This window comes from Oncorhynchus clarkii, chromosome 2 (assembly GCF_045791955.1).
Source record: "Oncorhynchus clarkii lewisi isolate Uvic-CL-2024 chromosome 2, UVic_Ocla_1.0, whole genome shotgun sequence".
NCBI lineage: Eukaryota > Metazoa > Chordata > Actinopteri > Salmoniformes > Salmonidae > Oncorhynchus > Oncorhynchus clarkii.
The window spans coordinates 78571159-78597968 of record NC_092148.1 but is presented as its reverse complement, the minus strand read 5'-3'; the positions used below and the strand labels follow the sequence as shown (position 1 = coordinate 78597968).

At 44.8% G+C, this 26810-nt stretch overlaps 1 protein-coding gene across 6 annotated transcripts in view; it reads right to left on the bottom strand.

The window, feature by feature from the left end:
- Positions 1-13746: 13746 nt before the first annotated feature.
- LOC139374228 (FYVE, RhoGEF and PH domain-containing protein 4-like) overlaps positions 13747-26810 on the bottom strand; it is a 101282-nt gene continuing 88218 nt past the window's right edge. For all 6 annotated transcript variants that reach the window (XM_071115264.1, XM_071115257.1, XM_071115277.1 and 3 more), the window contains 14 exons: positions 24184-24889; positions 21635-21724; positions 21237-21382; positions 20768-20924; positions 20237-20375; positions 19923-19981; positions 19535-19681; positions 19255-19427; positions 17515-17545; positions 17053-17124; positions 16820-16945; positions 16511-16648; positions 16293-16433; positions 13747-15996 (listed from right to left, as the gene is read on the bottom strand). In XM_071115264.1, the coding sequence (XP_070971365.1) occupies positions 15736-15996; positions 16293-16433; positions 16511-16648; positions 16820-16945; positions 17053-17124; positions 17515-17545; positions 19255-19427; positions 19535-19681; positions 19923-19981; positions 20237-20375; positions 20768-20924; positions 21237-21382; positions 21635-21724; positions 24184-24889 (2386 nt within the window). In that variant the 3' untranslated portion in view covers positions 13747-15735. The remainder of the gene's footprint in view (positions 15997-16292; positions 16434-16510; positions 16649-16819; positions 16946-17052; positions 17125-17514; positions 17546-19254; positions 19428-19534; positions 19682-19922; positions 19982-20236; positions 20376-20767; positions 20925-21236; positions 21383-21634; positions 21725-24183; positions 24890-26810) is intronic.

The window sequence follows — 26810 nt, the reverse complement described above, 5'->3', positions numbered from 1 at the left end:
CAACAATACTGAATTAACACTTATTTTAACTTAATAGAATACATCAATAAAATCAATTTAGCCTCAAGTAAATAATGAAACATGTTCAATTTGGTTTAAATAATGCAAAAAAAAAGTGTTGGAGAAGAAAGTAAAAGTGCAATATGTGCTTTGTAAGAAAGCTAACGTTTCAGTTCCTTGCTCAGAACATGAGAACATATGAAAGCTGGTGCTTCCTTTTAACATGAGTCTTCAATATTCCCAGGTAAGAAGTTTTAGGTTGTAGTTATTATAGGAATTATAGGACTATTTCCCTCTATACCATTTGTATTTAATTAACCGTTGACTATTGGATGTTCTTATAGTCACTTTAGTATTGCCAGTGTAACAGTATAGCTTCCGTCCCTCTCCTCGCTCCTCCCTGGGCTCAAACCAGCAACACAACGACAACAGCCACCACATCGAAGCAGGGTTACCCATGCAGAGCAAGGGAAACAACCACCCCAAGGCTCAGAGCGAGTGAAGTTTGAAACGCTATTATTGCGCGCTAACTAGCCAGGCATTTCACTTCGGTTACACCAGCCTCATCTTGGGAGTTGATAGGCTTGAAGTCATAAACAGTGCAATGCTTGACGCACAACGAAGAGCTGCTGGCAAAATGCACGAGAGTGCTGTTTGAATTAATGTTTACGCGCCTGCTTCTGCCTTCCACCGCTCAGTCAGATACTTAGATACTTGTATGCTCAGTCAGATTATATGCAATGCAGGACACGCTAGATAATATCTAGTAATATCATCAACCATGTGTAGTTAACTACTGATTATGATTGATTGTTTTTTTATAAGGTAAGTTTAATGCTAGCTAGCAACTTACCTTGGCTTACTGCATTTGCGTAACAGGCAGTCTCCTTGTGGAGTGCAACGAGAGAGAGGCAGGTCGTTATTGCGTTGGACTAGTTAACTGTAAGGTTGCAAGATTGGATCCCCCGAGCTGACAAGGTGAAAATCTGTCATTCTGCCCCTGAGCGAGGCAATTAACCCACCGTTTCTAGGCCGTCATTGAAAATAAGAATTTGTTCTTAACTGACTTGCCAAGTTAAATAAAGATTAAATAAAGGTGTAAAAAAAAAAAATTGGCAAAAATACTGATTTGCGATTGTTATGAAAACTTGAAATCGGCCATTCCGATTAATCGGTCGACCTCTACTTGTTTTTGTGTGTGTATAAACGATTTGCTCTGAAGATTCACAACCTTCAGGAATTAGACATAGATATAAAATAGTTCAGTTAGAACATTGGGATAGAAATTCCCGTGACACTAGATATTAGCATTAGCAGCTAACAATTAGCGTCTCACTAGATTTAGGGCAACTTGCTAAGAAAATACAAACTAGCTGTTTGCTAGTTTGTTTGCTGATGTAAGAAACACAAACTAATAGTGTCATTATAGAACTGTAGTGGATTTATATTAAGAAGCAAAGTGAAAACAAAGTGAAAACAGCATTGTTGTCATCAACATTGTTGCATGTGCTGCATTGACCATGCAGACTGAATGCGAGTGTCTCCTGGTTGAGGAACATCAAATGCGCTCTTCGAGTGATGGGGCGTGGCTAGGTTTGTGTGGAAAGTGGCACGGAGAGAAAGAGCGGAGGGAGATGACTCAAGTAGTGAAGTAAACTATAAAAATTGACATTACACATGGCTTATCACATTTTAACAAACCAAACATTCAAATACCGGTATAGAAGGTAAAGTGAAAAACCAAACCAGTCCCTGCATCAATACCGGTATATCATAAAATACGGAATACCGCCCAGCCATACTATCATCTGCATATAAATGGATGAGATAGCTCAGGCAGTAGGAAGCTATGTTGTTGATGTAAATTGAGGAGTGCGTGGAGCCTAGGATCGCGCCATGGGGTACTCCCTTGGTGACAGGCAGTGGCTAAGACAGCAGATTTTCTGACTTTATACACTACACCCTTTGAGAGAGGTAGTTAGCAAACCAGGCCAAAGACCCCTCGGAGACACCAATACTCCTTAGCCGGCCCACAAGAATGGAATGGTCTATCATATCAAAAGCTTTGGCCAAGTAAAAAAAAAAATAGCAGCACAATATTGCTTAGAATAGTCGCATTAGAAGCGGTGGGAGATGAGGAAATGTTGGACCGTCAAGGAGGCATGCCTGAGTCAAATAGGAATCCTGACTTAATGAAGTGGTGATTGAAGAGCTCAGCCATGTGCTTCTAGTCAGTAACAACCACATCATCAACTTTAAGGGACATGGGTAGCGAGGAGGGTTTATTCTCCAGGTCTTTAACCGTTTTCCAGAACTTCTTGGGGTTAGACCCACAGAGAGAGAACTGCTCCTTAAAGTAACTAACTTTGGCCTTCCGGATAGCCCAAGTGCACATATTTTTCATTTGCCTGAACGATAGCCAGTCAGCCTGAGTATGCGTGTGCCGAGCCTTTCGGCGAATGCAATTCTTGAGGTAAAGTAACTCTGCAAGATCGCGGTCGAACCAGGGCCTGAACCTGTTTTTAATTCTCATTTTCTTTATGGGGCATGTTTGTTAAAAATACCACTGAAAATATAAAAAAAGAAGGTCCAAGCTTCTTTGACAGAGGGGATCAAGCTGATTCTATACCATTTTAGAGGCCAGTTCATGAAGGAAGGCTTGCTCATGAAAGTTTTTTAGCAAGTGTCTATGACATCAGGACAGGTCATTTCACTGAGCAGCCATTACGAACACAGGCTGTAAAACCGTGATCACTAAGGTCATTACACAAAGCACCGGACTGATACCTATCAGGATTATTTGGGAGGATAACATTGAGGAGAGTAGCCTTTTCTGGGTGTTTGGAGTCATGCCTTGTGGGATTGGTAATAATCTGAGAGATTTAGGGAGTCTCACTGCTTTAGGACTTGGTCAGGTGGTTTAAGCATGTCCAAGTTTAGGTCACCTAGCAGGACAAATTCAGATTTAGTGTAAAGGGCCAGGAGAGAGCTTAGAGCAGGTAGGGAACAGGCTGGTGCTGATGGAGTACGATAGCACCCAGCAACAGTCAACAAAGAGCTATTTGAAAGTTTAATGCTTAAAACCAGCAATTTGAATTTGTATCTGGTCTCTCCAGATGGGAGCCTTAACTCAGCATTCAGTCCCCATAAAGAAAAATATATCATTGTAATGTACTTTATTTATTTATTATTTTCTTTATGGCGTTCACAATAGCATCATACCAAACACTACTCACTCAGTTCCAGGTTGGAATGGTGTCCTCAGCTGTTTGTTTGCTAGAGCATCCTCTGTATAGCCTGGAAAAAGGAAACCTTGAAAGCAGTAATCTCTCTGGTTAATTTTGGTCAAAATTAGGTTGTAGGTTTAGAGTTTTGATCTGGAGCTAAGGCCATGCTGTGCAGGTTAGCATCCTGCATACAGTGCCTTGCGAAAGTATTCGGCCCCCTTGAACTTTGCGACCTTTTGCCACATTTCAGGCTTCAAACATAAAGATATAAAACTGTATTTTTTTGTGAAGAATCAACAACAAGTGGGACACAATCATGAAGTGGAACAACATTTATTGGATATTTCAAACTTTTTTAACAAATCAAAAACTGAAAAATTGGGCGTGCAAAATTATTCAGCCCCTTTACTTTCAGTGCAGCAAACTCTCTCCAGAAGTTCAGTGAGGATCTCTGAATGATCCAATGTTGACCTAAATGACTAATGAGGATAAATACAATCCACCTGTGTGTAATCAAGTCTCCGTATAAATGCACCTGCACTGTGATAGTCTCAGCGGTCCGTTAAAAGCGCAGAGAGCATCATGAAGAACAAGGAACACACCAGACAGGTCCGAGATACTGTTGTGAAGAAGTTTAAAGCCGGATTTGGATACAAAAAGATTTCCCAAGCTTTAAACATCCCAAGGAGCACTGTGCAAGCGATAATATTGAAATGGAAGGAGTATCAGACCACTGCAAAGACCTGGCCGTCCCTCTAAACTTTCAGCTCATACAAGGAGAAGACTGATCAGAGATGCAGCCAAGAGGCCCATGATCACTCTGGATGAACTGCAGAGATCTACAGCTGAGGTGGGAGACTCTGTCCATAGGACAACAATCAGTCGTATATTGCACAAATCTGGCCTTTATGGAAGAGTGGCAAGAAGAAAGCCATTTCTTAAAGATATCCATAAAAAGTGTTGTTTAAAGTTTGCCACAAGCCACCTGGGAGACACACCAAACATGTGGAAGAAGGTGCTCTGGTCAGATGAAACCAAAATTGAACTTTTTGGCAACAATGCAAAACGTTATGTTTGGCGTAAAAGCAACACAGCTGAACACACCATCCCCACTGTCAAACATGGTGGTGGCAGCATCATGGTTTGGGCCTGCTTTTCTTCAGCAGGGACAGGGAAGATGGTTAAAATTGATGGGAAGATGGATGGAGCCAAATACAGGACCACTCTGGAAGAAAACCTGATGGAGTCTGCAAAAGATCTGAGACTGGGACAGAGATTTGTCTTCCAACAAGACAATGATCCAAAACATAAAGCAAAATCTACAATGGAATGGTTCAAAAATAAACATATCCAGGTGTTAGAATGGCCAAGTCAAAGTCCAGACTTTCTCCAATCGAGAATCTGTGGAAAGAACTGAAAACTGCTGTTCACAAATGCTCTCCATCCAACCTCACTGAGCTCGAGCTGTTTTGCAAGGAGGAATGGGAAAAATGTCAGTCTCTCGATGTGCAAAACTGATAGAGACATACCCACGCGACTTACAGCTGTAATCGCAGCAAAAGGTGGCGCTACAAAGTATTAACTTAAGGGGGCTGAATAATTTTGCACGCCCAATTTTTCAGTTTTCGATTTGTTAAAGTTTGAAATATCCAATAAATGTCGTTCCACTTCATGATTGTGTCCCACTTGTTGTTGATTCTTCACAAAAAATACAGTTTTATATCTTTATGTTTGAAGCCTGAAATGTGGCAAAAGGTCGCAAAGTTCAAGGGGGCCGAATACTTTCGCAAGGCACTGTATGTACCTGCCAGAAAGTCCAAGTTTATCTAACTCCAAATCTATCCTTTTGTAAAAAAAAATATTATGATGATCTCTCTGTCAGGCTGTCATGACCAGTCAAATGTATTTCCATCAATGAATAGGCTAAAAATTATTATTTCACAATGGGATTTCTTGTTCTCCCCAACAATTGGCCGGCGGGCAATTTTATTTCTTTTCAATTTTTTTTATCTAACAAAAGTCTGCTATTACCGGCTAATGTAAACCCTACTATAGGCCAATATGCACAAAGATGTGGGCAAATTCTCTGAAGAGCCAAAAATAAAGCTGGTAATACTGGATCCTATTTTGACAGGTTGCACATCAAAATATCAATCATGCATTCCCTGGATATGTTATATGAAATAGCTGACTTTAATCATAGGCTACCATCTCAATTGTCTTACTTGACACTGGAAAATTGTCTAGAGCCCTGCTGCTAATGTAAAGTTAAGCCATTTTTTAAATCATTGTATTTATCAAGCAAAATAGTTACATTCATCACGATATGCCCCTTTGTTCATATTGCTCGCCCAGCTCTAGCGCTCCCCCAGATTTATTGCTATCAATTTATTACAATGTAGATTTTTGTCTCTATCGCCCAGCTCTAACATGATACTTAATTCATCCTTCAATAGGACATTTTGTAACCGCTTGTGTGATGTACCACAGGTGGTGCTGTTTAAGTTTGTGCATCAGATGGGGGATCTGCCGGCCCCCACCCTGTACATCCCATACCTACCTACACATGCTGAAGGGCCTGGCTAACGGCCACCAGTGTGCCCACTACTGCGTCAGCCTGCTAAAGACCAACGGGTCCTCACACGGTTACTATACATACTCTCACCTGCAATGCCCTGTAGGAATCTGTAAATATACAAAGGAATTTTCTCATGTTCTCACTAATGGTGCTCTCCAGGGCTCGGTACAAGGTCCTCTCTTGTTCTCTAGCTAAAGATAAATGCAGCATTCATTCACTGATTTAACCTCTGAACCACCCATCCCGGATCCGGTATAATTGTCATCAGCAACGCTGAATAGCATAGCACCAGAGTCAAATAATATTACTAGAAAATATTAATATTCATGAAATCACAAGTGGAATATTGCAAAACACAGCTTAGCCTTTTGTTAATCCACCTGTCGTCTCAGATTTTGAAATTATGCTTTACAGCGAAAGCAATACAAGCGTTTGTGTAAGTTTATCGATCGCTCGACAAAACAATAAGTACACTTAGCATCAGGTAACTTGGTCACGAAAATCAGAAAAGCATTCAAATTAATAGTTTACCTTTGATCTTCGGATGTTTTAACTCACGAGACTCCCAGTTAGACAACAAATGTTCCTTTTGTTCCATAAAGATATTTTTTATATCCAAATACCTCCGTTAGTTTGGTGCGTTATGCCCAGGAATCCACCGGAAAGAGCGTTCATGACAACGCAGACAAAAATTCCAAATTATATCCATAATGTCCACAGAAAAATGTCAAACGTTTTTTATAATCAATCCTCAGGGTGTTTTTCAAATATCTATTAGATAATACACTGCTCAAAAAATAAAGGGAACACTTAAACAACACAATGTAACTCCAAGTCAATCACACTTCTGTGAAATCAAACTGTCCACTTAGGAAGCAACATTGACAATACATTTCACATGCTGTTGTGCAAATGGAATAGACAACAGGTGGAAATTATAGGCAATTAGCAAGACACCCCCAATAAAGGAGTGGTTCTGCAGGTGGGGACCACAGACCACTTCTCAGTTCCTATGCTTCCTGGCTGATGTTTTGGTCACTTTTGAATGCTGGCGGTGCTTTCACTCTAGTGGTAGCATGAGACGGAGTCTACAACCCACACAAGTGGCTCAGGTAGTGCAGCTCATCCAGGATGGCACATCAATGCGAGCTGTGGCAAGAAGGTTTGCTGTGTCTGTCAGGGTAGTGTCCAGAGCATGGAGGCGCTACCAGGAAACAGACCAGTACATCAGGAGACGTGGAGGAGGCCGTAGGAGGGCAACAACCCAGCAGCAGGACCGCTACCTCCGCCTTTGTGCAAGGAGGAGCAGGAGGAGCACTGCCAGAGCCCTGCAAAATTACCTCCAGCAGGCCACAAATGTGCATGTGTCTGCTCAAACGGTCAGAAACAGACTCCATGAGGGTGGTATGAGGACCCGACGTCCACAGGTGGGGGTTGTGCTTACAGCCCAACACCGTGCAGGACGTTTTTCATTTGCCAGAGAACACCAAGATTGGCAAATTCGCCACTGGCGCCCTGTGCTCTTCACAGACGAAAGCAGGTTCACACTGAGCACATGTGACAGACGTGACAGTCTGGAGACGCCGTGGAGAACGTTCTGCTGCCTGCAACATCCTCCAGCATGACCCGTTTGGCGGTGGGTCAGTCATGGTGTGGGGTGGCATTTCTTTGGGGGGCCGCACAGCCCTCCATGTGCTCGCCAGAGGTAGCCTGACTGCCATTAGGTACCGAGATGAGATCCTCATACTCCTTGTGAGACCATATGCTGGTGCGGTTGGCCCTGGGTTCCTCCTAATGCAAGACAATGCTAGACCTCATGTGGCTGGAGTGTGTCAGCAGTTCCTGCAAGAGGAAGGCATTGATGCTATGGACTGGCCCGCCCGTTCCCCAGACCTGAATCCAATTGAGCACATCTGGGACATTATGTCTCGCTCCATCCACCAACGTCACATTGGACCACAGATTGTCCAGGAGTTGGCGGATGCTTTAGTCCAGGTTTGGGAGGAGATCCCTCAGGAGACCATCCGCCACCTCATCAGGAGCATGCCCAGGCGTTGTAGGGAGGTCATACAGGCACGTGGAGGCCACACACACTACTGAGCCTCATTTTGACTTGTTTTTTAAGGACATTACATCAAAGTTGGATCAGCCTGTAGTGTGGTTTTCCACTTTAATTTTGAGTGTGACTCCAAATCCAGACCTCCATGGGTTGATAAATTTGATTTCCATTGATAATTTTTGTGTGATTTTGTTGTCAGCACATTCAACTATGTAAAGAAAAAAGTATTTAATAAGAATATTTCATTCATTCAGATCTAGGATGTGTTATTTTAGTGTTCCCTTTATTTTTTTGAGCAGTGTATATCAACCGGGACAGTTAGCTTTTCACTAGTACCGGGAGTAACAATGGCCGCCTTTCTCTTTTGAGCACAACTCACTCTGAGAGCCCCCACCTATCCACTTACGCAATGTGGTCGTTCACGCTCATTCTTCAAAATAAAAGCCTGAAACTATGTCTAAAGACTGTTGACACCTTAGGGAAGCCATAGAAAAAGGTTGATATCCCTTTAAATAGGCAATAGGGATGCATAACAACAGAGAGGTTTCAAAAACAGGGGCACTTCCTGATTGGATTTTCCTCAGGTTTTAGCCTGCAATATCAGTTCTGTTTAACTCACAGACAAAATTTGGACAGTTTTGGAAACTTTAGAGTTTTCTATCCTAATCTGTCAATTATATGCATATTCTAGCATCTGGTCCTGAGAAATAGGCAGTTTACTTTGGGAATGTTATTTTTCCAAACATAAAACTAGTGCCCCCTAGCTTCAAGAGGTTAAATTCAGGGCATACACCTCCTAAACCTCCACTTCCTATTCCCTGGTTGTGTTTGTCCCTGGCAGGTACCTGTATCACAGCAGCACCAATCCAGAGGCGGCCTTCCAGAGCACTAAGATCCTCTGACGCGTCGCCCGCTACCCCAACATCTACAACTGGCTGGTGGGAGACTTCACACATGACCAGGCTAGTCACTCCAACTCACCACCACTCCTTTCATTCGCTGCCTGCCAGACTTTCAGCTGGCTAAGAAGGAGGCGAGGATCCGCCACGAGACCCAGATCCTGAACCTTCTGATCACTTCCCTGGAGCTAAAGGCCCCCAACCTGGCCATCTATCTGGTGGGCTACGAGGTCAAGAAGCCCATCTCCTCCACCAACCTGCAGGTTGGCACCAGCTGCTCCTTCTCTTACATGCTGGGTTGTATTCATTAGGGCATTCACAGTAGCAAAAACAAACAAATCAGAAGTATTATATTTTACATCATGCAGGTTTCTCGGCACAAATATCCAAACCTAAATGGCTCCCAATCAAATAAAAAATGCGCTGACATATCCTAAAAACAGGACAGGTAAAAGTAAAATGGGCAATATGGAATGGACATCAGGCTACTCACAACTGCTGTCCAGGAGTTGCACCCCGTGGGGTAAATTGTCATGATTAGCAGTTTCAAGTTTGTAGCTGTAAAATATTGACAATCTGATCATGGCAAAAAATATAATACTTATGATTTCCCATTGCAAATAGGTTCAGGATAACTCCTGACAATGTTGATTGGCTGATATTCAGAGCTTAAATTACCAAATTGATTAGTCACAGGACTAATGGTGGGCCTACCACATGTATGGGCATTCATAAAATTCCATTGCGGGACGACATGGTAGGGTACACCCCACCCCACTCCTTTCCGGACCTGACGTCTTTTTTTGTGTGTTTTACAAATGGTAGGCCTACCACATAGATGGACATTCATAAAATGTCACTTTAGGTGACACTAGGTTACACATCAGTAAGCATGGACCAACGCTGATGGTGTAGTCCGGACTGGCTTTCATTTCCACAGACGTTGGTTTTTAGTCCTCTCCGGACCATTCGGGACCGGCTTTGATTTGGTCCAAACATATAAATTAAGTCCTTTCAACTTTCATTCAGAACCGAAAATGAACCTGATTTCACCGTCCAGAAAATACATATTTTAAACTTTCATTCATAACAAGAAAAATTAACTTGATTTATTTTTCGACCACAATTTTGTGATTAGCTGTAACTCCCTAACAGGCTTGGGGAGTGGCTAGGGTCGAGTTATGCGTCCTCCGAAACATGACCCGCCTAACCGCGCTTCTTAACACCTGCTCGCTTAATCCGGAAGCCAGTTACACCAATGTGTCGGAGGAAACATTGCTCAACTGACGACCGAAGTCAGCCTGCAGGCGCCTGGCCCGCCACAAGGAGTCACAAGAGCGCAATGAGCCAAGTAAAGCCCCACTGGCCAAACCCTCTCCTAACCCGGACGATGCTGGCTCAATTGTGTGCCTCCCTATGGGACTCCCGGTCACGGCTGGTAATGACACAGCCTGGGATCGAACCCCAGGCTGTAGTGACGCTGCCACACTGATGCAGTGCCTTAGACCGCTGTGCCACACTGGAGGCCAAAAAGGCATCTCTTCACTTTTCATTCAGAACCTAAATTGAACTTCAACATCTGGAAAATACGTATTTGCTTACTGGGACTATTCTATTATTGTCTTGCCTAAGGTGGCAGAACAGCCAGGACTGGCCCTGAGCAAAACTTTTTGCAATGGAAAATGAAAACAAGCGTTAGTTTTTGGACAGGTTCAGGTAGTCCCTCCCTGTTTCAGTTAATTTTCTTCTGTTTGGTGGCTTTCATGACTCCTTCAACTTGCCCCTGTGAAACAGAATTTTTAATTGATATTTGGCTGTGTGATGCTAAGGAAATCTTCTCTCTCTGTCAGGTGTGCTGAGGTGCCCACAAAGCTGCCTGCATGCCATCCTGAGTCTGCTGCAAAGAGGCAGTGAGATACGCTTGGGTTCCGTGCTCACCATCCAGGCACCACACCTGGCTGAGCGCTGTTACCAGGTCATCTACCAGCTGTGTGCGTGCTCGGACACATCAGGCCCCACCATGCGATACCTGAGGACCAGCCAAGACTTCCTGTTCTCATCTGCAGCACCTGCCCTTCATTCTACCAAGTGAGCTCTTCACTGTCATATCGATACAGTGTGCTCCTATCCTGGTCTTCTCTCCGTCATCTGCACTGATCTGAAAACACAGGATAGGTGGTAGAAATATGGCAGATGCCAACCAGAGCATTTATACTCCTACAAAAACCCAGTCGTCTTTTTTAACAGACCTGCCAGAGAGAATGGAAACTACTCCGGGTGTCAATCTTCTCTCTAAACCGTGTCTCTCCCCCTACGCTCTCATGTGATGAGATCTCCACCCTGTCCCAGATATCCTGGCTTATGAAGACAACGGGCATCGAGCTCAGAGTGACATCACTCAACCGCCAGCACTCACACACCCAGCGCCTCCTCCACCTTCTGCTGGACGACTAGCCTCACACTCGGCACGCAGATAAGACCTACTACTCACTCACTATGCACCCACACACTATGAAAGTTGGATGCATTGGATGTATTGTCATTCACTAATGTAAATGGGATACGAGGAAATGTGCAAAAAGCAAAATCCTTTACAGTTAGTCTCTTTGATTAGCTGATGAGGAGATGGGCATGGAGGAGGAGTCCAAATCTGTCAGCTGATTCCTGAACTTTGACACAGTCCTCAAAGGTTATGTCTAGTTCTTCAGTCTTCACATATTTGTGAATCATAATGCGTTCTGTCATTCTGTCTGTAATAATCCTGGTATGAATCATATGCATTCTGTGACAATAGAGCAGGGGTACTCATCTCGGACCCTTCGAGGTCAGGAGCCTGCTGGTTTTCTCTTCTACCTGATCATTAATTGCACACACCTAGGGTTCCAGGTCTAAATCGGTCCCTGATATTAGAGGGGAATAATGAGAAAATGCAGGGGAACTGGAGTTGAGTTTGAGGGCTACAGAGCCTCTGTATTAGCAGTTGCAAAAGCTTAGAGCCCCTCTCCTGCCCTGACTCAAGACCTGTCCCTGCCCTCGGGCCTGTACTCTCGTGTGCCCAGCCTGGGCCTGGTGCTGTTCCTACTGAAGAACATTGCTGCATACTTCTTCCACCAGAGCCAGACAAGCTCTGGGAAAGCTGCAGTGCCTGGAGCAGCCACCCCTGAGGAGCTCAAAGAGGAAACACACAGTCAACCTATTGACAAGGTGATAGTGCCTCAGCCCTAACCCTCCTCTATCCCTGTCTCTCTGTTTGGTGTGTAGCTGTGTCTGTGTCTGGTACTGGAGTAGAGAATCTCTTTGGTCCAGAGGAGCCTCCTGATCCAGCTTATCAACAACAGGGCCAAGCTGCTGACCTTCTGCTCCTGTATCCTACCATATTAAAATAAACCAGATGAAGTCACACCAGACTTCTGTGCAGGGGTTAGGTAAAGGGACTGATCTAATGGTTTAGGGTTCATCTCAGGGTGGTTTTGATTTTAGGGATTTTGTAGGATGATGATGTGCTGTTGGGTATGTATGATTAATGACGTGCCCTGAGCTGTAGCTAGTTCATGTGAGAATGAGAAATACCTTGACCTAACCACACCTCCGATGTGATTGAGACCTGCCTGTTTGTACTTTGGCGTCACCTGGAGTTCGACCTGTTGTACTGCACCCCCACCGACCCCAAGGACTCCCTGATGCCTGGAGCCAGCGAGGTTCTCCCCAGGCTAACCCTGTCTGGAGATTGAGATCGGACTGGCTTTTGGTAGAAGTCACCCTTAATCACAGATCTAGAATGCGATAACGCTACCCTCTAGCCTAACCTTGATCATGAGGGGAATTAAAAATCTGACCCTGTTTCAGTGGGCATCGTCCAACTCCAGATGACTGCAGGAAATGTGATGTTAGTGGTGTTTCTCGAATTCCCCAGACTCATTTGGACGTGCCCTGGGTCTGGCCAGTCAGCCAGCAAGAGCAGGTAAGAGACTAGATTACACTAACAGTGGGGAGAAAGACAGTTCTTTGAAAATCTGCAGGGATTAGTTTATAAGGGTAGGATTTGTGTTAGCCTCAGTGGCAAACCGTTTAATTGTTGTATATGTGTGAGTTCGTTTTCAGTAAGACCCTGTGTCTCCAGCTGCAGAGTGACATGGGGGTCCGGCTTTGGGGAGGCTCTACAGAGGAAGCTGCAGAGTGACATGGGGGCAGGCTCTACAGAGGAAGCTGCAGAGTGACATGGGGGCAGGCTCTACAGAGGAAGCTGCAGGAGGTGGAGGGACTGAACAGCCAGGTCCGCTCCCATTCCACCTTCATCCAGGCCCTGGTACGCAGGATACAAGGCCTGTTCCACCAGCCCAAGAGCTGAAACAGTCAACGACCAATACAATGAACAAGACCTAAAAACCTGTGGAACAATGTTCACCTAAAGAGTACACCAGGCCAAGGATATGGACATTCCAGAACCAGACACACCTGATCTTGAGAATTCTATTTAAACCAAACTCGACTTCCCCTATTCACAGTCTATTCTACTGGCCTCTACTGTCCTCCGTCTCTCCTAAGACGGGCGCTGTGCAATGTTAGTCTGACTGATGTAGTTTGCCCAATATTTTTAAATTTTCTTCACAAAACACACCTTTTGGTATAATGGATTTTTTTTCTATAATGTAATGATTTTCCAATGATTTATTGATTTTATTGCAGGGCTATTCAACTCTTCGTGGTCTGGAGCCTGTTTTTTTGTTTTGTTCTCCCTGATACTTAATTGCACCCACCTGGTGTAAATCAGTCCATGATTAGAGGGGAACGATAAAAAAAGTGGAACTGGCTTTGAGGTCAAAGGGTTCGTCTCATCTTTTGTAACAGGACTCATTTGAGTGACTTATGATCAGAGGAAGCAGGAAAGGTAACCAAAACAGGCCTCTGCACTTTCTGCAAAGGTCAACATGCCCAGTAGTGAAAGTAGAATTGGTTCACAAAGCAACCAGTGACACACTTCCATAATACTTAAACTTACTTTATTTTCTTACAAGGTACACTTTATATTAAGACCGTTAAAGTGCGTAGATTCTCAAACCTTGGAGGGGGATCGGGAGAGTGGACAAATGTCCAAAACCTGGTTTTACGTTCAGATCTCATAAGACAGGATTGTTGTGCTCTTCTGCATTGTCTGTATCAGAACTGCGATTGGAGAGGTGCAGTGAGGCCATGTCACACTCAGACCATGAATAGAGAATTGGAACAGTAGAACCTATGAACAGAGGTTATAGGCACATTACCCGCTTCCATTCTATACAAAGGATTCTGCAATCACAGGATGGAGTGAGTGACACCTTACTAGAGTGAGGGACAGCTATCTATGGTTTGCATTGAGGGACAAGACAGAAAACCTTAGTGAATCTGTTAGTCTACCTGGCTTGGCTGTGTCGGACAGAACACATGGAAATTTGAGGGATATTACTTTTGTGCTAATTATTTTAAATCATCATGTGCATATTTGATAAATTACTTTTTTAAATAAAATTAGGTACAGTATTTAAAACATTTCCATTTCTTTCCCCACCTGGTCATAATGTTTACCTCTGTGCCGCTTCGAGGGGTGATTTCCCTATGTAGAAGACAGGATCTGGGTCAGTGGTAGTCTGTCATCCCTATGGGTCAGTTACATAGAAAACCCCACCGTATATTCTATATTCCGATATATACATGTCTACAAAAGGGCTGTGGGGCTAGGTAACTACAGCTGTACAACCATTAATTCTCATCCGCAATACTGCCCTATGGGTGTGTGTATGTCGGTCTTCATTCATACTATACAGCATTAGAGTAGAAAGGCCCCTCTAATGATCACAGCAGTAGTAAAAGTTTTCAACTTCACTTTTCACTTTTCAACACATTATTGTGACCAGGATGTGGTTGCTTAAGAGGTTACTTTGTGACTCTCTTGGATTCCAAGGCGAGGAAGGTTGATCCAGCTTAGAATGAGTGCAGCAGAGTACCCCGACTGCCTAGCCTGGCTGGAGAGGCCATCCCTCAGCCTGTTTGGATTGAAGCCTGTTCTGGATGGGTGAGCACTTCTGCATCATTTCCTGTTTGCTTATGGGGTTACTTACAGCAATTAAAGTGTAGAGTGATCCTCTCGATTGCTATTCTGGCTAATTGCTGAAGTCTTTCTGGGACATTGACCCAGGCTCTAGAGGAACTCATTCTATTCTTGCCAGTAGAACATGGCTCCTGGCTACTGTGATGTGAAACTACATGATTGGAGAAGTGAGGACTGATAACTTTCCTAGTGATACTGTCCAAGGACCCTTTTTAGTTTGAAACACTTAACCCATGTCTCTAAGTTAAATTAAAAAAAATGAAAAGCATAAACACTGCAAATACTTCAATGTACACATTGTACAGGATCAACATCTCAGATATCAAAACATATGGAGAGCATTGCTTCTCTGTACATACAAATGCATTTGCCCCTGTCAGGGAAAACTGAGTAACACATATGTACAGGTACACAGGGCTGATGCAATGTACCGACCAGGGTTCGTCCAATTCCAAATATTCCCTAATGGAATTTCAGTGTACTTCTGGAATTGACCCCAACCCTGGTCCAGACAGCCAGTCTCTTGATTCACATCATTAGACTCATGTCTATGAAGCTGGAGGATATCTGTTGGGCCTGCAGGCATCCCCAGTAAAGCCTGGGGACCTTAGTGTCCTCAGTGTACAAGATGCCCCAGGCAGGTTGTCCTGAATAGTGCCTGTCTGTCTGAGTGAAGCAGAGACCGTCCTGAGGTCCCCTCCTCCCTGCTCCACTCTAATGATGATTGGAATGCACAGCTCGATTGGTAGAATCCACTCAGGGAATGAAGAGAGGTGTGGATTGGCAAGGGAAGGCAGCTTATCTAGCACTGAGTTTCCACACTGTGTGTCCATGAGGGTAGCATGGGAGTGGTGTGTGCATAAATGCACATAGGTCTCTGGCAATCTTCAGCTGTCTGAGCTCATCTCCTGGGCGCCATCCATGGCCATGGTGTTGGCATCGTTGGGAGGGGGGCACTCGGGCACCTCCCCAGTCACGGCCACCCGGATCACCTTGAGCCAGCGCTGTTTCAGCTCGTCGCTCTCAGCCGCGAAGCTGTGGACTGATTTGGACTGTGACAAACGGAAGCTGGCTGGAAGGTCAGCAGGCCGGGGGCTGTCTTCCACAGAGTAACCCAGCAGAGGGATAGTGGACTGGGCCTTCACATCCTGAGAGGAGGGGGAGATGCAAAGGTAGAGATCATTTATATCGGAACTCGGGAGAGGAGTTTCTCCTATTCAGCTAATCAGGTCACAGGGTGAAGGAAATCCTGTCCTCATTCATAACAAATGTGGTTATAGAGAATGTCCACATCACAGGAGGTTGGTGGCACCTTAATTGGGGAGGATGGGCTCGTGGTAATGGCTGGAGCGTAATGAGTGGAATGGTATCAAATACATCAAACAACATGGTGTTATGTCGTTCCAGCCACTATTATGAGCCGTCCACATGGTGCTTGACTGACCTGTGGCGCTCCGTAGAGGTAGAGAACTAATGCCTCCTTCTCTGGGATGAGACACCACACCTTCCCCCAGGGCTTGTTCTTCTCACAGTACTGCAGGAAGCCACACATGATGCTGCTGCCGGAGAACTGGGCCGCCTCGATCTGGGGACAGAGGAGTGCTGTTTAGACACAGAAGACATGCCGATGCAGGTGTGTGTGTGTGTGTGTGTGTCCCTCACCTCCAGAATACCCTTCTTCTTGCCCTCGGACTTCTCCTCTCCAGTCAGGATGGAGTAGCAGTCCTTACAGACCTTGTTGATCTTGTTGCTGTCGTACTCCAGGGCCACCTTGTTGTCTGAGCACTTCCAACACACAACCTGATACAGGAACAGAAGACATCAGTCTAACACTGAACGAACAACACAGTGGCTAGTTTACAAACAGCCAACAGTCAAATGGGTTGAGCATCACAAATAGAATTAACATGTTATAATGGGTGCTGGATTAGAGGGAGGGAGAGCATGGTGTCGAGCGGACGTTTCACTCACATAGCCACAGGCTCGACAATGGTGTCTCCGTCGTGTCAGAGCATTGAAGGACTCTTTACACTTCATACACATTGTCACCTCATTGTCCCGTATCCAGCGAGGGGCACGTTTCCCCAGCTCTGCCGTCTAGAGAACAATACACATCGACGCACGTAGCTCAGACACAGGAGGGTCTTAGACACATACAGTGCACAAGAAGAGTCAGCGGTCATGTTCACTGTGATGACACTCACCAACACGTCTTTGGAGGCTGACTTGAACGTCTCATTCTTCTGATGGAAGATCTCAATGGTCTTCTGAAAAGCCTGTAGGCCACACATACACAGACAGAAACACATACACAGACAGAAACACATACACAGACAGTAACACCAACACAGACAGTAACACAAACACAACCAGTAACACAAACACAACCAGTAACACAAACACAGACAGAAACACATACACAGACAGTAACACAAACACAACCAGTAACACAAACACAACCAGTAACACAAACACAGACAGAAACACATACACAGACAGAAACACATACAGACAGTAACACAAACACAACCAGTAACACAAACACAACCAGTAACACAAACACAGACAGAACACATATACAGACAGAAACATGGTCAGCAATACACACCCAAATCTGCTGAACATACAGGAAATAAGTGTAAATCAATAAGAACGTGTTTATGTACCTTTATCCAATTATCCTTGTCTGGTTCAGAGCTGAAAAATGAAAAACATGGTTAGGCTATTAGCTGGCCAAAAGTAGGCTACATGAAAAGTGTAACACTAATATAACCGTGTGGGTTTTCAGGAAATGTATGTACATCACAAAGCTCATCTGCAGTTCCTGCGGTGCAAATGAAGATCCTATATCTGTATGGAATGTTACACTACTGTTTATCATTTACATTTACGCCATTTAGCAGACGCTCTTATCCAGAGCAAACTACAGCAGTGGGTGCAATCATTTTCATACTTTTTTTTGTACTGGTCCCCCATAGGAATCGAAACCACAAGCACCATGCTCTACCAACTGAGTCACACGGGACTATGATGAGCTGTAGTAGTGTACTTAAACCCCCATAGGATTAGTAGAAGGATGTGGTCAAATTATCATAAGAATTTGGTTGGTTATCCATTTTTATTTTTTATTTTTTGTTAAAAAAATTTACCCCTTTTTCTCCCCAATTTCGTGGTATCCAATTGTTGTAGTAGCTACTATCTTGTCTCATTGCTACAACTCCCGTACGGGCTCGGGAGAGACGAAGGCTGCGTCCTCCGATACACAACCCAACCAGCCGTACTGCTTCTTAACACAGCGCGCATCCAACCCGGAAGCCAGCCGCACCAATGTGTCGGAGGCTACACCGTGCACCTGGCAACCTTGGCTAGCGCGCACTGCGCCCGGCCCGCCACAGGAGTCGCTGGTGCACGATGAGACAAGGAGATCCCTACCGACCCTAACCCGGACGACGCTAGGCCAATTGTGCGACGCCCCAAAGACCTCCCAGTCGCGGCCGGTTACGACAGAGCCTGGGCGCGAACCCAGGGACTCTGATGGCACAGCTGGCGCTGCAGTACAGCGCCCTTAACCACTGCGCCACCCGGGAGGCCGGTTATCCATAGTCAATCAAATCAATCAAATGTACTTAGAAAGCCCTTTTTACAACAGCAGTTGTTACAAAATGCTTATACAGAAATCCAGCCTAAAACCCCAGAGAGCAAGCAATGCAGGAAAAACTCCCTAACAAGGCAGGAACCAGGCTCTGAGAGGTGGCCGTCCTGTTCTGGTTGTGCAAAGTGAAAATAGTTAGCAATAGGGTGTGGGACTGTAGTATACAGTTAACCGTTATTTTGAGAATCATGGCAACAAATGTTTTTCTTTAATACATTTGGCTATAGGGTGGAGTAAACCTAGGGCTGTTATCTACAGCTAACTACCAAAATAACACTTGAGTAAATGAGGGATACAAAGTATATTAAAAGCATGTGGTTCCACACAGGTGTGGTCCCTGAGTTAATTAAGCAATGAACATGCTTGATTAACACCCAGTCGCCTACCATGGCCAGAAGAAGAGATCAGTGACTTTGAAAGAGGGGTTTCAAAATACCGTGTGTGTCTCAGTCACCAGATCTCAACACAATTGAACACTTATGGGAGATTCTGGAGTGGTGCCTGAAACAGCGTTTTCCATCACCATCAACAAATCACCAATTATAGAATTTATTGTGTAAAAATTGTGTCGCATCCCTCCAATAGAGTTCCAGACACGTAGAATCTATACCAAGGTGCCGTGAAGCTGTTCTGGTGGCTTGTGGTGGCTCAACACCCTATTAAGACGCTTGTTATGTTGGTGTTTCCTTTATTTTGGCAGTTACCTGGATGTATGGCTCTATAGGGTGCATTAAGTGTGGATGTAACAGCTTACCTGGCCTGCAGCTCCAGGGTCCTCTCCTTGCCAGACACCTGGAAGGTGTGGGGGTAGTCCTCGTTGGTTGTCCCTAGAACCTTCATGCCCTCGATGCCGATGCGGGTGCGTACTGTGTACTTGGGCCCTCCCAGGCTGAACTTGGGCACGCAGTACAACAGCATGTTGTTGAACTGACGGGGAACAAAGAAAGACCCATGATTAATGCTTGTTTTGCTAATATATTGCTCCAGACTTGGTTGAGTACAGAGAAAGTGAAATGTGTGTGTGGATTTCTCACCAGGAAGAGGTATCTCTCCATAGCCGAGGTGTTCCTGGCAGCCAGCTTCAGGATGTGTCCCTCCTTGATGAACTCATTGGAGGCATTGACAATATCCTCTTCCTCCCCTAACATCTCATAGATCTCCAGCAGCTTCTTCATATTCTCCTGAGCAGGGAAGGGGTTTTAGTTGTATTCAAAAATCTTGGTTGGGTTCAAGCACTAGCCAAAAAGCAAATGAGTAGAAATGCTGATCTAGGATCAGGTCCCCCTCGTCCATATTGTCTTATTCGTAAAAATCATAGAGGCATAATTGATCCTAGATTAGCACTCCTACTCTGAGAAACTTTTTGAATACGGGTCCAGATTTTATTTAAGATTTTAAGAGTGGTGTGCTGCAGATACTCACAGATTTTCGTATGGCACTGTTGGAGTGTGTGGCTGCCATGGCGATGATGTTCAATGACTCTGAGGAACATGGAAAGAAGGAATGATGAACTTTGACCTTATGAAAATGAAATTAATGGTGTAATAAAAATGTTCTATAACTATAAACAGTTTTGTGTGTTTTCAATGTAAGGCAAATGTTTCTACTTTAAAAAAAAAAATGTGTGTGTGAAGTAATTACATGATTATAATCACAAGAAAGTCTTGTCAAATTCTATGTACTCCTGCTCTATAGTGTTCAGATTAGGACTAGTAAAAGCACTCCAGTGTACTCACTCTCTGCGTCTCGGTGGTCGGGGTCGTCCTGAGGCAGTTTCTTCAGGTAGTCTTTGAGCAGCATCTCGTAACGGGGAACTCTCTGTACCGGCTCCAACATGTGGTGCTGCAACGTCAAACAACCACATGCCTCCTGACTCTGAAACACACAAAATAAAACAGTCCACTGTCACTTCAAGGTTCAAGGCTTAAAAGTAAAACCACACAAATTGTTAGATGAATATCCATCAAACAGGACCAGTTGACACAACCATAAATGATTCAATTGTTCCATTCCATGATGACTATTCATAGTACAAATCAATAGTGAGATATCAATAGATTTCTTTCTCCTTGCAAACCAAATGAGACCCCTTGCAGCAGAAATCTGTATATACACAGGTAAATTATCGCAGCGCTGTAGTCCCAAACTCAGATCATATAATTCCTAGAATTGCTATGGAGTTATATAATTCCTATATATGGTTAATCCACAACAGCAGACCTGTGCACTTTTGAATCAGGCCTTGTGTTTAGAATCTACACTCGTACCTGTATGTCCTGGATGATGGCTTTAAACTGTGGAGAGCGGTCCGTCCACTGTTTAAGCAGCTCCATGGCCTTGTCAAAGTTCTTCACGTACTCTGCGTACATCTTCAGGAAGGGTGTGAGCTTCTGCAGGATGTCCCCCAAGCGAGGGGTGGACTCCCTGTAGGGAGGGGTGACCGTTAGATAGGGACCTCAAGGTAACCATCCCTTAACCCTGAAACTCCAAGTGGAGGATGACTCAACCATGATTTTTCAATGGACAGACCATTTCAAAACCACAACTTCCCTTTATTACATCTGTGTCTGAGTGAATCTGAATGAGTCACAGGCTGAATTGTTACTCATCTTAGTAATATTATTTTTTATCGTATTTTCATGCATTCTCAGGGGTGAAATCTGTGAGCGCATGCACTTGAAAGGGTCTGTGTTCAGAGTCTATAACTGTGTGGCCAGTCAGTCATGAGGAGCTTACCATTCTCCCATGCGTTTCTCCAGGTCAGGCAGCAGGAACTGGCTGTGGAAGGTGTTGATGGAGGAGATGTTGGAGAAGATGTTCTTCACCACGTCAACAGGGAACGTGCCCTTCAGAGCCTCCTCCATCAGCTTGGCACAGAACACCTGCATGGTGGCACAACATGGCCAGGTGAGTTAAACACATTGAATTGATCATAATAATGAACACTGCCTTCTATTCATGCTGAGGTAGACCCGGGTCAGTGTTCAGTAGGACACACCATGTCCAACAACAGAATGTCGGTGTGATAAGTTAAGGTAAAACCTCCCTGTTTCTCACAGTATCAAAACGTTTTCTACCTACTGAACAGAACCCTGAAATGACAGAACCCTGGACGGACAGTGGGACACACTCACCTGGTCCAGCAGGTTGAGCCGTGTGACGTAGGCTCTCTCCGTCTTCAGGAGCTCCTTGGCAATCTTGTGCAGCTTCTGTTCATTGGTCTCCTGAAACACAGAAGAGAGAAGTATGTCAGTTGGCTGTGGGCCAAGTTGGGAAGATGCATACTGCATGTACAGTTCATAGACATGGCCATATTCCTATAGCTAGAGGGGGTGAAAAGGGCCCCTTGACAAATAATATATGTTGTGTTCAAGTCAGGTTAGACAATTGGGACTAAAGGAGCTGTTGAACTCTGAGCCTGAAGGTCATGCTCACTCCCACATTGTCCTCATGCTGCGCTAGGATCCCGTTTTGTTATAGCAGACACAAACACACTTCCCCAGAGAGGTCTACAACAGCATCATTTAAAAAAAAAAATGTGTGCTTCAACACAGCAATGTTAACATTAAGACAACAAAGACTTTCAGTTCAATCTATATTTTATGTTCCTTTTAAATAGGAGTGCTGCTTGAACTATGTGTTCCTGTGTGTATTGGTGGTGGATATCCTCAAAACAGAAAGGCTGGAAGAGAGAACTTCTGTTCACAGTGTCAGAGTGCTTTGTGTGCAGGGGAACCTGTCACTGTGTTACTGTAACAGAACAGTATGTCAAACACCGACCAACGAGTGTCTCCCACATACTTAAGAAATCAAGATTCTGGACCTCCCGAGTGGTGCAGTGGCCTAAGGCACTGCAGTGCTTGAGGCGTTACTACAGATCCGGGTTTGATCCTGGGCTGTGTCGCAGCTGGCCGCGCCCGGGAGACCCATGAGGCAATGCACAATTGGCCCAGCATCGTCCGGGTTAGGGGAGGGTTTGGCCAGCCGGGTTGTCCTTGTCCCATCGTGCTCTAGCGACTCTTGTGGCGGGCCAGGCACATGCACGCTGACACGGTCGCCAGTTGTACGGTGTTTCCTCCGACACATTGGTGCGGCTGGCTTCCGGGTTAAGCGAGCAGTGTGTCAAGAAACAGTGTGGCTTGGCAGGGTCGTGTTTCGTAAGACGCATGGCTCTCGACCTTCGCCTCTCCCCAGTCCTTCCGGGAGTTGCATCAATGGGCAAGACTATAACTACCAATTGAATATCACGAAATTGGGGAGGAAAAGGGGTAAACATTTGTAGCATTTTATTAAAAAAAAAAAAATAGTTATCAAGATTCTGCAGGATTCTGATTGTTAGGGCTGAACAGAGAACGAATGCTCACTTCCTCTATTCATTGATATAGATGGATTCTTTGTGTGTATCCCACATGTATTGTTCGAGAGGAATGTTGTCTTGCTCGGTGCTCTGTACAACTATTTATTCTCATATTTATTACCTTGAATGTATTATTCTTCCCTATCACAATATACAAAGTAGTTCATTAACATTCAAACCCTTTACTGTATTTGATGCCCAGAGTATTACAAATTATTCTACCTCAAAGCAGTGCTTCCTTGAACTCTCCACCCAAAATCCACACGAATAGACTGACTGTAATTTGGTTACTAGTCAAGTATAACTTCGAGTGTGTTTACTGGAAGAATATCCAAGCAAGCTGAATGTTTCACACATTGAGAAACCACTTGCAACGGTTCTGTCTCAGCTTGCTTATAATAATAATAAATGCCATTTAGCTGACGCTTTTATCCAAAGTGACTTACGTGTGTGTATATGTTATAGGTATAGTGGTCTACTGAAGGTACACTGTCCTGCTAAAACTGACAAAACACACCCCCAGCTCTACTGTATGTTCTGTACTGCTTTTAGCAAAAAGACACAACATTTCTACCACCCATGGTCCTATTCTCTCTCTGCTAGCTTAGTATGTCAAGTAACCAACATAGATACAGTATAGACTGATAAGCCATGAAGCATAGGATCCACTTTAACTCTAGCTAAAGCCCACGTCTCATACACTACCATTCACTGCTGAGTGAACGTACTAATCTGAGAGACAGATATTTATAATCACGAGGCGTTCAGCCAGGCAGCAGCAAGGCCTCCCACAGGGAGGTTCAGTTCAGTCCTGAAAATAACACCCAGCAGTAGCAGACTCAGTCAGTAAGAACCAGACACACTGCAGAGACAAAGGCTACACTCTTAGAAAAAAAGGTGCTATCTAGTACCAAAAAGCGTTCTTCGTCTGTCCCCATTGGTGAACCCTTTGAAAAACCCCTTTTGGTTCCATTTAGAACCCTTTCCACAAAGGGTTCTACATGGAACCCAAAAGAGTTCTACCTGGAACCAAAACGGGTTCGATCTGTAACCAAAAAGGGTTCTCCTATGCGGACAGCCGCAGAACCCTTGTGTGTACTGTAGTAAAGGGGCTGTGATGTTACAGTAGACTGTGAAGTCAGTTAAATGAGACAGCACATAGCTCTAATGGGCAAAGATCCTGAAACATCTGACATGGGGATATACATAAATGTGCTAGGGAAAACACATGCAGAAACACCAACACTGTACTGACATGAACTCTCTGTCCACTCAACTCTCTGTCCACTCAACTCTCTGCCCCCCCCCCCCCCCACAGACACTTACCGGTACCTTCTGCTCTACAATGGCCTCCTCCTTCCTTTGTTCCGGTTGGGGGTCTCCTGTAGGTTCACTGTCCTCCCCGGTATGGGTCTCTGTCTCGTTATGGGTTTCTGTCTCGGGAAGGGGCTCTGTCTCGGTATGGGTCTCTGTCTCGGTATGGGTCTCTGTCTCGGTATGGGTCTCTGTCTCGGTATGGGTCTCTGTCTCGGTATGGGTCTTTGTCTCGGTATGGGTTTTTGTCTCGGGAAGGGTCTCTGTCTCGGGAAGGGTCTCTGTCTCGGGAAGGGTCTCTGTCTCGGGAAGGGTCTCTGTCTCGGTATGGGTCTCTGTCTCGGTATGGGTCTCTGTCTCTGTATTGGTCTCTGTCTCTGTATTGGTCTCTGTCTCTGTATTGGTCTCTGTCTCTGTGTTTGTAGGGGAGTTATCCCCACTCTGCTCTGTGCTCCTGTCCCCCATGTCCCCATTCACCAGGGCAGTGTCTGTCCTCAGGAGGGATCCACTCTCCCTGTACCTGTCTCTGTCCATCTGGGCTAGCACCCCGTTAGCCGCTGGTTTGTGAGCATTCTGTGGCGTTCCTGGGACAGAGCCTGAGTTGTTGTCCTGTTGTTTGGGCTCAGACTGTCTCTGGTAGCACCAGTGAGCCGGACTGCAGAGGGGGGACTTACTAAGCTGCTTCAGTGGCGAGCCCTCCCTCTTGGTTTCCGACTGGCTGTGAGAGGAGAGGAAGAGGGACAGAACAGGAAGAAGTCAGAGACCACCGCTGATAAACAGCCACCACACTTTGTTTTTGCATTATTTAAACCAAATTGAACATGTTTCATTATTTACTTGAGGCTAAATTGATTTTATTGATGTATTATATTAAGTTAAAACAAGTGTTCATTCAGTATTGTTGTAATTGTCATTATTACAAATATTTTATTATTTTTTTAAATCGTCCAATTAATCGGTATCGGCTTTTTTGGTCCTCCAATAATTGGTATCGGCGTTGAAAAATCAATCGGTCGACCTCTGTATGAACCCTACTGAAAGGATGTATTGTGCCAGACCTATGTTGTTGTGTAGGTGGTCATGGGCCAATTTGCATATATTCACTGTGGAACTGCATGAAAAACATTTTTATTTTTGTTTCAAACCATTGACATTTTTATCCCAATGTCACACATTGGCCCCATTATTTATAGAAAGACGCACATTGGGAAAGGCCATTGAAACGCTTGAGTGAGGCAATATGTTTCACATATTCTCCTCATAAACTTGGCTTTAGAAAATTCTGTTAACTTTCCAAAAGATGTACAGAAGACCAATTCACCTTAATGCACCTCAGCATGTATACAGTAGTATAATTATAACACTATACTGTGTTATACATTGTACAGTGGCCTACTTGGTGTGTGAACTGCTGACTGCTCATATTTTGCAGATAAATGTTGACACATCAACCAGGATCAAGGGGCGGAGCAATTTGTGACTTGTTTTGGTAATCAGTGGCTGTATTGGAGGGGGAGTGGTTTCACCTCTTTTCGGAGTCTATATAACCAGCTTCTCAGGCTCCATCTCAGTGTGCTTCATTCTATAGCCAGAGCAGGGTTTCCTGGGGCCACCCCCTGGGTGAACATTTGGTTTTTGCCCTAGCACTAGAAAGCTAATTCAACTCATCATCAAGCTTTGATTATTTGAATCAGCTGTGTAGTGCAGTATTTGGAACTGCCGATCTGTGGTCAAGAATGCAGAGTTCATCTCAGCCTATGCTGCCCTTCAGTCCCTTGACTTTTTGGCCCTGATGGAGACATGGATCACCCCAGAGAACACTGCTACTCCAGCTGCTCTCTCTTCATCTGACTATGTTTTTCTCTCATAACCCGAGAGCATCTGGTCATCACGGTGGTGGTACAGGTCTACTAATTTCTCCGAAATTGAGATTCTCTTTTCTCCCTCTCTTACCTGTCCATCTCCTCATTTGAATTCCATGCTGTCACTGTCACTTGTCCACTCAAGCTTAACATTATTGTCATCTATGGCCCACCAGGAACCCTTAGAGAGTCCCTCAATGAGCTTGACACCTTGATAAGCTCATTTCCTGACAATGGCTCACCGCTCTCCGTACTTGGCGACTTCAATCTCTCAACGTCTGCATTCGTTTCATTTTTGTCCAACTCTCTCTTTCTCCTCCTTGCCTCTTTTGACTTTACCCTTTCTCAATCCCTTCCAACTCACAAGACAGGCAATACGCTTGACCTTATCTTTACTAGAGACTGCTCGCCTACTAATCTCACTGCAACCCCCTCTCTAGATTTCCTTTTCTGTCTCCCTTTTCTCCAACCCTACCCAGATGGTCATGCGCCATCGCAATCTTCGCTCTCTCTCTCCCACTACTCTCTCCTCTTCTATTCTATCATCTCTCCCTTCTGCTAAATCCTTCTCCCTCCCGTCTCCTGATTCTGCCTCTCGACCCTACTCTCCTCCCTTTCTGAATCCTATGACTTGCACTGTCCCCTTTCCTCCCAGTCGGCCGGCCGGCTCGCCCCTCCCCTCCCGCTCCGTGGCTGAGTGACTCAATGCGAGCTTACAGAATGAGGCTGCGGGCAGCTGAGCGAAAATGGAAGAAAACTAAACTTCCGGAAGACATT